The 13,056-nt window shown below is 43.3% G+C and overlaps 1 protein-coding gene across 1 annotated transcript in view; it reads right to left on the bottom strand.

Annotated features, from left to right (window-relative positions):
• LOC124770913 (poly [ADP-ribose] polymerase tankyrase-1-like) overlaps positions 1-13,056 on the bottom strand; it is a 52,635-nt gene that overhangs the window by 16,943 nt on the left and 22,636 nt on the right. The window contains exon 2 of the mRNA XM_047249228.1: positions 3,721-4,255. Coding sequence (XP_047105184.1) covers positions 3,721-4,244 — 524 coding nt within the window. The 5' untranslated portion in view covers positions 4,245-4,255. The remainder of the gene's footprint in view (positions 1-3,720; positions 4,256-13,056) is intronic.

Here is a 13,056-nt window from a genome sequence, read left to right as displayed (position 1 = left end):
GTGCTTATACTGGAACAGTTAAATATTTTATTTTTATTATTATTGAAATTTTACGCATCTGTAGCATTTTAAAAGTAAATCAATTTAAGTTTGGGAGGGCAGGGTGTGAGGAAGGCACCAAAAGGGTGTGAAATATTAGGCAGAGAACGACCTTATGTCATCAATAACAACAAGAATCTGATGTACATCATTAAGAATAGAAGATGTGGGGAAAAAAAAATCAGCCACCGAGTTTCAAACCAAAGGTTTAGTTAGCCCTTGGTCCAGGTTACGATATTTCTAAAAAATCTTCTTCAGAATATGTCAGTCCTATAAACGTATACAAACGGTTACAAACTATTTTTACGTATCTAAAAAAATATCAATAATCGCGAAATATTTGTAAGGTAGGTGTACTCAATAGTTACATCACATGGTGGTAAATTACATTAGCTGAAGCTGAACGGCTATTGCCTAATACATAATTGATGTGAAAACGAGAAACATCATATACCATGGCTTAGGGACAGCAGCCAGAATAAATTCAGCGTATGTCAGAATAAATGCACAAATGTATTCGCCCATTGGTAAAGGCTCTTGTCTATATAAAATTATAACGTGAGTCCAAAGGATAAAATATTTGGTAACCTAAGTATTTAGCATTTCAGAGAAAGGTCAACTGTTCACAAGTACAGGCTCAGTCGATGAGGAAAATTTGGGGTGCGGAGGGTGCTAAATACATGTGCGTAAGAAGTACGCTTGGATTGCGTCCAGTAACAGCATTTTACATTAAAGTAAGAATGAAAATTTCCACTACGAGGCTACTAGCAAGCGATAAATTTACAGATATACATTACGCATAAAATCTCTAACACATTTGCTGACAGAGTAATACTGTATGTAAATTCAGCGTGCAGAAGAGAGTTCTATTTACAAAGCACCACTGTTACAAATACATGGGTAAGGAGCAAAGACAACGTCACTAAAAAGAGAAACTTACGCTTAACACTACGGAAGCTTAAGCAATAAGGAAAAATTGGAATACAGCAGGCGGTATTACTGCGTCTTGCTGGTAGCAGTTAACGTAATTTTACATTAAAGCAAAATGACAATCTCTTATAGATGACTAGTGATAAGCAATACTCTTAGAGGTATTCATTAAATGCAAAATTATCTGTGAAACATGTATGCAGCAGAGTGAGACTGCACGTAAATGTAATGTGTAGAAGTTAAGAATTCTATTAGAAAAAATTGCTTCTGTTTCGAAAAAGTGGAGGAAAGAATAAAATGGATAAAGGTACAACATAAAAAATGAGAATCTTCTGCTTAACTGTACTAATTCAGTTTTTCTTTTCGGAATGCCAACTGTAGGAACATGTGATGAAAAAGCCATGACAAACGAAACCCAGTAATATGAAATGTCAGTAGCTCAACAATAGAGACAAAAATATTTTGAAGAAAACGGCGCGCATTCGCCGATGTTAGCGGAGATCGGTAAACACGTCTTACGTGTCCGCGAGCGGTATTTTAAAGCCAGCAAGGGAGTGCTCACTCGCGTATTACAACTGATAGTTCAAAATGTTACCGTCTCTCTAACAGGATGTTTATAAATGTGAAGTTGTTCTAGTAAATATAATTTTCAGTCTTATTTTCTTACGTAAAATTACGGTTTCTTCTAATTACCTTGGAGAATGGTGCAAGGTGGCTATTTTTTGATGGCGTTATTGAATGTGTTAATATTTGTAAAGGAAAATGTTTTATTTGAAGAAATATGGTCAGAGAAGTAGTTGTTAGGCAACGGTATCTGTGTCTGCGATGGCAGCACAGTGGAGTCGTAGAATCTTTGAAGGTCAGTAGTGGATAGCTGCGTGGTTAGTTGAGTGTGCAGTGTAATGCATGGACACACTTTTGGACCTGTGTGAACTGGAGATTTATTACGAGGAGGAATGATGACTCAGAACAAAGGCTGGACAGCATACGGACATAAAAAATGTTTTGAATCGAAGAACAAGGTATTATTTGATGAGATAAAAGGTTTATTTTTATTTTTCTAGGCTTGTGTTGTTGGTCCACTTCCCCATCGTCACAGTCTAGTTTTTGATATTTATTCTATTGATTGATCTTCTGACTTAATTTACGGTACCATGGAAGTTAGTAAATAAATTTTCATATTAGAGTTTATAACTGGTTTCTTTGACAGGTTCCCTCCTAACTGAAATTTCTGTACTTAAAGGTTAAGTCATATATATATATATATATATATATATATATATATATATATATATATATATAGTTAAGGCTCACTGGCCACTTGACCATCTTCTTCTTCTGTGCGGATGCACAAACAGTGCCCGAACTCTTACAGGAATCGGCAACAAGCCGCGAGTAATGAGTATAATGGGCAGGGGCACTATGAATATAGTGCGGGACAATACGTTGGGAATGTGGATCTCACGGGAGGCGCCACAGAGATAAGTCCCTGCAGTAGCACTATCCTCTGTGTCTTCGGTGGCTCAGATGGATAGAGCGTCTGCCATGTAACCAGGGGATCCCGGATTCGAGTCCCTCCGGGGAACACATTTTCAACTGCACCCGTTGACATATCAACGCCTGTATGGAGCTAGGAGTATTCATTTCATTGTTAAGTCATGTGTTTCATTGGCTCACTCTGTCAAGATTATCAACCCAATTTCCCTGGACCAACTATAGTTAGTTTTAAGCAAGTTTTTCAGTTGTTGCTTAGTCTTGCTGTGTTGCCGTTTCTGCCAGTACTTCATTTTGCAGGTGAGATTCATAATATGTTATTGTTTCGTTTCCTTTGCGCAATGTAGGTTCTGTCAGTTTCTTTATTTTACCAAAGCCGTATGTCAGTGGAGAAATTTTCGTGTGCTTCAGGTTGCAGTGTTATACAGGTCGACATTACTTTTTTTATACAGTTACATTTTTTTTTCTTGAACAGTTCGCACTGATCATGTCTACTGAGCGTGAAACTATTGGTTCGCTTATTTATTTGCTTATGAATAAGATCCGTTTTCAGAAACACAGCATTCTCTTCAGTTTTGTGCAAGTGAAGTGGCTTTGAGTTCAGTGGCACATTTAGGCTGTGAGTCCGGGTTTGTATGTACAATAAAACACACACATTATATAAGTTTCCTCAACAATATACACACACAAATATAGGAGTGGGAAAAACAGGTGAGCATATTATGCTGTCAGAATGAGATTTTCACTCTGCAGCGGAGTGTACCCTGATATGAAAATTCCTGGCAGATTAAAACTGTGTGCCGGACCGAGAGTCGAACTCGGGACCTTTGTCTTTCGCGGGCAAGTGCTCTACCAACTGAGTTACCCAAGCACGACTCACACCCCATCGTCATATCTTTACTTCTGACAGTTCCTCGTCTCCTAACTTCCAAACTTTACAGAGGCTCTCCTGCGAACCTTGCAGAACAAGCACTCCTGAAAGAAAGGATCTCATTCCGGGAACATACCCCAGGCTGTGGCTAAGCCATATCTCCGCAATATCCTTTCTTCCAGGAGTGCTAGTTCTGCAAGGTTCGTAGGAGAGCCTCTGTAAAGTTTGGAAGGTAGGAGACGAGGTACTGGCAGAAGTAAAGCTGTGGGGACGGGGCGTGAGTCGTGCTCGGGTAGCTCAGTCGGTAGAGCACTTGCCCGAGTTCGAGTCTCGGTCAGGCACACAGTTTTAATCTGCCAGGAAGTTTCATGTTACGCCGTGCTTACCTGTATTCTTCCGACGGCTCACCGAGCAGCCGACTCACTTCGACCACTTCATCAGGGTGGTTGAGGACTGCATCGGCCCAGCCCTGTGTGGCTAACACCTGCAAGTTAGCCTTTATGAAGGCGACAGCGGCCTCTGTGAGGCTGAGACACGAGTATCCGACTGCCAGCACCGCTGTGGCTGCCGCGTTCTCCACTGTCAGCTGAGCGGCCAGCTCCCGCTCACAGTCTCCCTTCAGCCCCGGGACACAGTCGGTGTCCGCAGCTGCCAGTAGGGCGGCCATACTGGACAGCCGGGGGGCCCGGAGGGAATACACGTAGACCGGCAGCTCCCGGAGTGCTGGACCCTCCACGTCGGGGACCGTGACCTCTCCGCCGCTGGCCTCCAGCGTGTCGTGCTGGAACGTGGAGGCCAACACTGGGCTCCCGCCTGCCTGGAGACGCGTGTCGCCCGCCACCAGCGCCACCTCCTCATTGTCCCCCCTGCCTGCGGCCGCAGCCTCCTGTATCTCTTTGGCAGCTGCCATTGTGGACAGTTCTGAAACAAAATTAGAATCATATTAATACCGTCAGCTGATATATATCACCGGGGACAGGTGAAAATGTGTGCCCTGACCGGGACTCGAACTTGGGATCTCCTGCTTACATGGTAACCGCTCTCCATTTCTTTTTTTTTAGAAAATTTTAATTCAATGTTTGTTCATTATAATTTCTACTTAACAAAAAATAGAACTTAAATAAAAGTAAGAGAAGGTTTACTGTAAGAGAGATTCGAACCAGAGACTCTCCACTTACCAGACATCGACGCTGTTTATATACAGGGTGTCCCAGCTATCTTTTCCACCCAAAATATCTCTGGAACAATAACAGCTATTGGAAAACGACTTTCACCGGTATCAATGTAGGGCTGGGGCCCATGAATGTACATATTTGGAAACATTCTAAAACGAAAGCATATGTGTTTTTTAACACAAACTTATGTTTTTTTTTAAATGGACCTCCTATATTTTTTCTTCAGCAATCCATAGCATGACAAAGCACATACACAATGGCATTGATTGCATCGCAATATTCCCAATACATCCAGAGATATTGAGACGCGAAGTTGACCCTTGAAACACCCGACATGCGCTGCTAGAATCATATTAATACCGTCAGCTGATATATATCACCGGGGACAGGTGAAAATGTGTGCCCTGACCGGGACTCGAACTTGGGATCTCGTGCTTACATGGTAACCGCTCTCCATTTCTTTTTTTTTTAGAAAATTTTAATTCAATATTTGTTCATTATAATTTCTACTTAACAAAAAATAGAACTTAAATAAAAGTAAGAGAAGGTTTACTGTAAGAGAGATTCGAACCAGAGACTCTCCACTTACCAGACATCGACGCTGTTTATATACAGGGTGTCCCAGCTATCTTTTCCACCCAAAATATCTCTGGAACAATAACAGCTATTGGAAAACGACTTTCACCGGTATCAATGTAGGGCTGGGGCCCATGAATGTACATATTTGGAAACATTCTAAAACGAAAGCATATGTGTTTTTTAACACAAACTTATGTTTTTTTAAATGGACCTCCTATATTTTTTCTTCAGCAATCCATAGCATGACAAAGCACATACACAATGGCATTGATTGCATCGCAATATTCCCATTACATCCAGAGATACTAAGACGCGAAGTTGACGCTTGAAACACCCGACATGCGCTGCTAGCGCACGTCCTGAGGCTCAGGCGTGAACCCCATGCTGCCCGTAATCGCAATGTGATTGACATGTGTAATCACACCTCCATACTTATCAAGAGGGACACTTACTTGTCAATCACATGGATTGCTGAAGAAAAAATATAGGAGGTCCATTTAAAAAAACATAAGTTTGTGTTAAAAAACACATATGCTTTCGTTTTAGAATGTTTCCAAATATGTACATTCATGAGCCCCAGCCCTACATTGATACCGGTGAAAGTCGTTTTCCAATAGCTGTTATTGTTCCACAGATATTTTGGGTGGACAAGATAGCTGGGACATCCTGCACACACACACACACACACACACACACACACACACACACACACACACACACACACACACATATATATATATATATATATATATGTAAGGAACTGCTGCAAGATGACGGGTAGGGCAGGGGTCGACACCCGAAGCCTGGCCATCACCTCCGCCAGGCCGAAGCAACGAGGATCAAAGGATCAGGAAGAGGATGTAGTGGGTTGGTCTATGTTGTTTTAATTCTTTAATTTTTTCTTTTTTTTTAAATTTTTTTGTAACATCTGTAACTTTTTGTATTTATGGATTTATTTTGGTTTCATTACAAAAAGGATCCTACAACCGCCGTAGTTGAGTGTCCGAGTCGTCTTCTCATCTGTTGGGAGGGATTCCCCCATAATCCGTCCGTAGAGGATCAATATGCTCCAGGATTCTTCTTCATTTTCAGCGTCTCATACCCGGAACGCCCCAGTGAGCAGGAGGATCCGTAAATAATGAAGCTAAATAATTTGCGAAACGGGTTCTGTACTTCGGGTGGCGGCTGAAAGCTGCACGTGTCGTCATCAATAGGGACCAAAAGTCGAGTGGGCCTTTGGGAGCTTAGCGAAATATGTAGTAAAGGGCCACGCCTTTTAGCCATCTAACGGCGTTCGTCCTGGTTGGTGGAAAGTATACGCCGTCGGGGCGCAATGTATAAACCGGGGAGATAGACTCCGGCAGTCGCCGCAAGAGCAATGCCAGCATGCGCTGGGTCAGTAGCCAGCACTCGCAGGTCGCGGCACAAGTCAGGCGGTGTGTTATCCATCTGAGCCACCGAGGGCACAGAGGATAGCGCGACTGCAGGGACCATCTCGCCCACGCCTCCCGCGAGACCCACATTCTCACCTTGTATGTCCACACACTACGTACGTAGCGACCCACCCCAACACAATCATGACTCGTGGAAGGCATTCTAACCAAGTCCCGTAAGAGTTCGGGGAATATGTGTGCATCCGCACAGAAGAAAAAGGTCATGACCGGTATTGCCACAACTATATATTTATACGGATACGGTGTCTGTTCTTTTGGACATGTCCGAAACAGTATGATTCTAATTTCGTTCTAGGCGGCTGCAGGTCATCAATGGTGTCTGTCCGAAAGAACAGACACCATATCCATATAAGTATATAGTTCTCTGAACAGGGCTTTGCCTTTATGCTGTACCCTCAGGCGCACATAGACCTGTGACAAGCAACAAACAGCTGGCAAATGTAACCCGTTACCAAGTAAGTTACAGCACTGTGATATGCTTCTGTTTCAGGCAGATGCCACAGGTGTACAGCTACGGATCTTGAACAACACAATATCAGCTGTTGTGCAAGAGTAAAAGTACACGCTAACACCCTAACTTTTGACACCTAGCGGATTTATTGGTTAGTTTTCTTCGAATGCTGTTAAATGTAATCTAGAAGTGGTAATCTGAAATACGTCGCACTGAATCTACTGTGCTGTGTTGGTAAAATCTGGTATCAGGGTCGCGAGCACACCATTGGTTGGGCCAATTTTAAGGAGCTTTTGCTCCAAATACATACAGAGTCGATAAACAATGTGCACAGTTCATGGCATGCACAGCTAGCCTTTACCATTCAAGTTTACGTCAATGCCACCAGGTGCTAGCACATTCCTTAGATATGCCAGTTCACTCACAACATAGTAAAGTTAGATCGGACATCAGTATGTGATATTTATACTGACAGAAAAACCTATTTTGTGGCTTTCTGAGTAAGTTTTGGATTGTATCATACAGTAATCAATTGTAGCGCTGAGAACAGCAAAGCACATTCAGCCGTGTATCGACTCGTGCTACATCTTGTGTTTAAATTGCACTGGTTTTCCTTTTCTTCTTTGACATGTTTGTTTGATATGTTGTCTGTCATTGAGTGGCTGCTTGGTTGGCTTTTCACTCCGCTATCGATATCTGCGTTTTTGTTTTTGGGAAACTGCTTTGGAGGAAGTGAGATCTTTGACCGGTGGTAACTTCGTGTGGTGGGGCGGAAGTGAGGGGGGGGGGGGGGGGAGGTGCGCTCAGAGCAAAGACCTTGTAAAAAATAACTAGACTCACTGATGGCGCTGCAGCCGCGGGATAATTTGAACCTTCGGCTGGACGCCATTATAGTGGTTGTAGTCTGATGTGTTGTGTAGTATTGTTGTTTATGAAGACCCTGATTCAACTTTGTATATTTGTTGGGACGTACATACAGTATTTGTTACTCGTAATTCTACTGTCTGTATGTTCCAATCAAAAGAAGTACAATGTGAAGAGCCGTGCAGCGATTAATTTTTTTTTTTTTTTTTCACTATGGGACTTAACTGCTGTGGTCATCAGTCCCCTAGAACTTAGAACTAACTAACCTAAGGACATCACACACATCTGTGCCCGAGGCAGGATTCGAACCTGCGACCGTAGCGGTCGAGCGGCTCCAGACTGTAGCGCCTAGAACCGCTCGGCCACATCGGCCGGCGCAGCGATTAATTTTACAAATAAATTCGAGAAAGGAACGAATATTACATTTCACAGGTAAGTGAATATTTTAAGTTGTTTTGTATGTCAGTGCACTTGCTTAATAAATGTTTTTGTAACACGGTATTAGCATAATGTCTGTGCATCTATTTGCAGGTTTCCTTTCTCAAAACCACAGCTGTTACAAAAATGGTTACACGCTGTCAGTAGGCAACATTTCCGACCGACAGAAAACCATTTTATATGTTCTGATGATTTTGAAGAAAGTTGGCTGATCGGTAGTGTTTTCATGGTCTAGGTTAGGTTGAAACTTGATAATTTGGTCGTGAGTTACCAAAGCACTATGCCATATATAACGCACTTCTCGTCATAAAATCTAAAGCAAGGTAGAGTCAGAAAATATGTATTAATATAGTGGGCAAATCTTCGAGTATTTTGATGCATTTTGCGTACGTCTATCGTAAATGAACTACGAAAAATGCTAGGGGTCCAGAACATAACTTTTAGCTACGGCAGATTCCATGTAGTACGTAAGATAAATTCATAAACAGTGACTATTTGCTGTTTGTTCATAAATTAAAAAGTATATTGTAGTAACGTATTTAAATGAGGCATTATGTTTTTGACCTAAAGGGAAGGCATTTTATAACCAAAAGCGACGTATAAACATTCGAACTCCGCGCGTCAGTTTACCACTCTAATGGCCGCCGCCCAGCTATTCAATTTGTCCGCTCTTAAAAAAAGTCGACCACTCGCGCGGTTGTGGGGCCTGGCTCAGAGACAGTGTGGTGGAGACGGGAGGGCAGTGTGGCTCTCCAGCGCGAAGCAGGCGTGGTCGGTTGTACCGAGTCGGCACGTGATGTAGGTCGGTTCTGTGTAACGAACGGGTCGAGTTGACGGAAGAGCTCCCCGTGGGTTGGTTGTATACAGAATCGCCCCACGAGTAGTTGCTGTTCATTTCACCTCGGTGAGACGTTAACAAGCCTCATTAAATCCCCCGTTTCAACACTGGAGCTTAAAAAGGAGACACATAACATGAAAGAGCGGCCACTACCCGTCGACGTTGCAGAGGAGACGTGAACTCCGGTGACAGAGCGTGTTGTCGCGTGACCGTGGCGTGTTGGGTCAACACCGACTCAAAGGAGGCCTCGGCGCTTGTTGGTGACGTCACGTCAGCTAGGCACGGCGAGCGCCAGGTCTGTTGCAGGCAGAAACGCCTGGGCGCGCTTATCACTATAAGGATCTTATTTTTGGACAAAATGTTTGGTACTGTTTTGGAGTCTGCAGTTCTGTTTAGATGAAAGATTTTCTTACTATCGTAAAGCTACAAATGAAGATCATAGTTCCGTATTACTGAATCCTGTCGAAACGAACGTAGATCAATATGAGAAGATGCTTTGCCGCATTGCAAGCTTCGGAAATTTTACATTCAAGTAACTATATTTACTTGATCCGTTTTGTTATCGAAACTTACCCCAACCCCCTTACAATGAACTAGTTTCTTTTACTTAGTTATTTACTTATTTTCGTTTGACATCGTTAGTGGAAATGTGAACTAATTTACATGTGTAAATGTCCAACTGTTGCCAGTCATTAGATTACAACTGTTTTCAACGAAAGGAATTCTAAACAGGAAACAAAATAGCTGAGCTTAAACTTTTTTGAACATGCACATTAGAAAAGATAAATATACCGCTCTTGCAACTGAAAGGAGAAACTTTCTAAGATAAAAAAATTTTATTTGATAACACAAGTATCTCTTTTTTGCCTCTTCTTCTGTCCCCCACCCCCTCTCCCAATGTGTACAATCGCAAGATATTTCGTTAACATTCAGTGCTCCTCACCCCATAGTCAACCAAGATACCTAAAGAAGGGCACCAATATGCTCACAGTTTCTTGTAAAAGCAACCCAGTACAAACGTAACATCCTCAGATTTACAAATACGGTAAAGAAGCACGAATTCTGTTGCTGCTGGACCATGAAGTTGTTTTTGTATGTCAATCCTTAAAACAGGTGGAAATTTAAGTTCAGGAGTACACTATTTGTTAAGAAGTGTAATGAATTGCACAATTAATTGATTGCAGAAATCTCTCAGAACAATGTGTGTTGGTCAACTACCGCCAATAGTTTCACATTTCCCTGTGTCAGAGAGGGAGACACCACCATTATGAGTATGCCTGCAACAGACCTGGCGTTCGCCCTGCGTAGCCGACGTGACGTCACCAACAAGCGCCGAGGCCTTCCTTTGAGTCGGTGTTGGTCGGGTACGCTGGCGACGCGTGCGCGGTCGGATGTGTGGATCCTGGCCATCGGAGGTCGTGTACTGCCTGTTCCAGCATAATTGCAAGTTAATTTCGTGGAAGGTTTAATCATTAAGTAATAATTTTGCGTAAGCAGCGTCTCTTCTGCCTTGTGGCCTCCGACGATCGGGTTTCCTGTCCCCGGCACCGGTGTCATTGAAGACAGTGATCTTTCCTCCTCCTCTCGTTACTGCCAGATGAGAGGTGTAGTTTTGGCAGTTTAATTGTTTCGCTATTCTGTCGTGTGTTATGAGTAAATTCATGCTTCTTGTTGTTTGATCATGTGGTCCCTCATTCAAGACTGTGTGGTGTAATGTTTCCTTGCACGAGGTTAGCTCTAATTCTGTCAACTAGTTAAGCCATCTTATTACAAGTTTTCGCTGGCTAAAAGTCGGTGCAGTGACCAGCCTGAGAGTGGCAATTGTGTATACGGGAGAATTTAAATTGGCCAGTTTTCTGCCTAGCCTGAGCATCCCTGAGTGGGTGATTTGTGGGCGCCTAACACGAGTCCGTCATATCTGTTATATTCTGATGACATTCGAGGACACTTTTGTTTAAAAACTTTTTTAAATTCCTCCATTTCTTTATTGCCATTAATCGTGTGTTTGCTGAGACATTTGATTTTTTTTTAATGGCGGTGTTGGTAGCTTCACTACCTCACCGTACTTTATTAAAGTTCTGTATTTACTTTAGTAGCCTGTTTACTAATGTTCTTTAAATTTGTTTAAAACTGTTGTATTGCTATAAATTACTTGATTGCCGGTAGCGGCGTGTTTTGATAGGTTGTTTACTGCTGTACTGTCACTTCTATTTTCTTTTAAAAAAGAATTTTTTTTTAAAATTGTTGTATTGCTATAAATTACTTGATTGCAGTTAGCGGCGTGTTTAAAAGGCTGTTTATTGCCGTACCGCTAGTTTCTGTAAGATATGAATAAAACATTTATGTGTGAAAATCTCAACTCGACAGTAAACTACTAGAAATTTGGCCCCGTTTCCCAACTTGCGGTGTGGCTTGTAGTAACCGTAACCACTGTGTGCGTCACACACCATCGTCGATTGTGACGATCTAGCATTTATTTACGCCTCTCTTTGTAGACCCCCGTCGCCAGTGGAGGCCTTGTCGCTATTGCTGCGGAGGCCGAGTTGCCACTGCTGTTACGGCAGGCCGAGCTCGTGGGCTCACGGAACAGCCCATGGTGCATTACACTGGTAAGACAATTCCTCCCTGCCGCTGTTACGCAGCTATACCCCAGGGTCAGGTAACAGGACAAGAGAACGAAGGTTCTGCAAATCTCCAACAAATTACACTACTGGCCATTAAAATTGCTACACCACGAAGATGGCGTGCTACAGAAGCGAAATTTAACCCACAGAAACAAGATGCTGTGATATGCAAATGATTACCTTTCACAGCATTCACACAAGGTTGGCGCCGGTGGCGACACCTACAACGTGCTGACATGAGGAAAGTTTCCAACCGATTTCTCATACAAAAACAGCAATTGCAGGCGTTGCCTGGTGAAACGTTGTTGTGATGCCTCGTGTAAGGAGGAGAAATGCGTACCATCACGTTTTATCGAATCGCGACATTGCTGCTCGCGTTGGTCGAGATCCAATGACTGTTAGCAGAATATGGAATCGGTGGGTTCAGGACGGTAATACGGAACGCCGTGCTGAATCCCAACGGCCTCGTTTCACTAGCAGTCGAGATGGCAGGCATCTTATCCGCACGGCTGTAACGGATCGTGCAGCCACGTCTCGATCCCTCAGCCAACAGATGTGGATGTTTGCAAGGCAGCAAACATCTGCACGAACAGTTCGACGACGTTTGCAGCAGCACGGACTATCAGCTCGGAGACCGTGGCTGCGGTTACCTTTGACGCTGCATCACAGACAGGAGCGCCTGCAATGGTGTACAGGTGCATTAATGGCAAAACGTCATTTTTCCGGACGAATCCAGGTTCTGTTTACAGCATCATGATGTTCGCATCCATGTTTGGCGACATCGAGGTCAACGCACATTGGAAGCGTGTATTCTTCATCGCCATACTGGCGTATCACTCGGCGTCATGGTATAGGGTGCCACTGGTTACACGTCTCGGTCACCTCTTGTTCACATTGACGACACTTTGAACAGTGGACGTTACATTTCAGATGTGTTACGACCCGTGGCTCTACCTTCCATTCGATCCCTGCGAAATCCTACATTTCAGCAGGATAATGCACGACCGCATCTTGCATGTTCTGTACGGGGCTTTCTGGATACAGAAATAGTTCGCCGAGCAACTGGCTCGTCACAATACGCCAGTCACTACTCTTGATGAACTGTGGTATCGTGTTGAAGCTGCACGGGCAGCTGTACCTGTACACGCCATCCAAGCTCTGTTTTACTCAATGCCCAGGCGTATCAAGGCCGTTATTACGGCCAGAGGTGGTTGTACTGGGTACTGATTTCTCAGGATCTATGTACCCAAATTGCGTGACAATGTAATCACATGTCAGTTCTAGTATAATATATTTGTC

Source organism: Schistocerca piceifrons, unplaced genomic scaffold (assembly GCF_021461385.2).
Source record: "Schistocerca piceifrons isolate TAMUIC-IGC-003096 unplaced genomic scaffold, iqSchPice1.1 HiC_scaffold_839, whole genome shotgun sequence".
In the NCBI taxonomy this organism is placed as follows: Eukaryota; Metazoa; Arthropoda; class Insecta; order Orthoptera; family Acrididae; genus Schistocerca; species Schistocerca piceifrons.
This window is presented reverse-complemented; position numbering and strand designations above follow the sequence as displayed.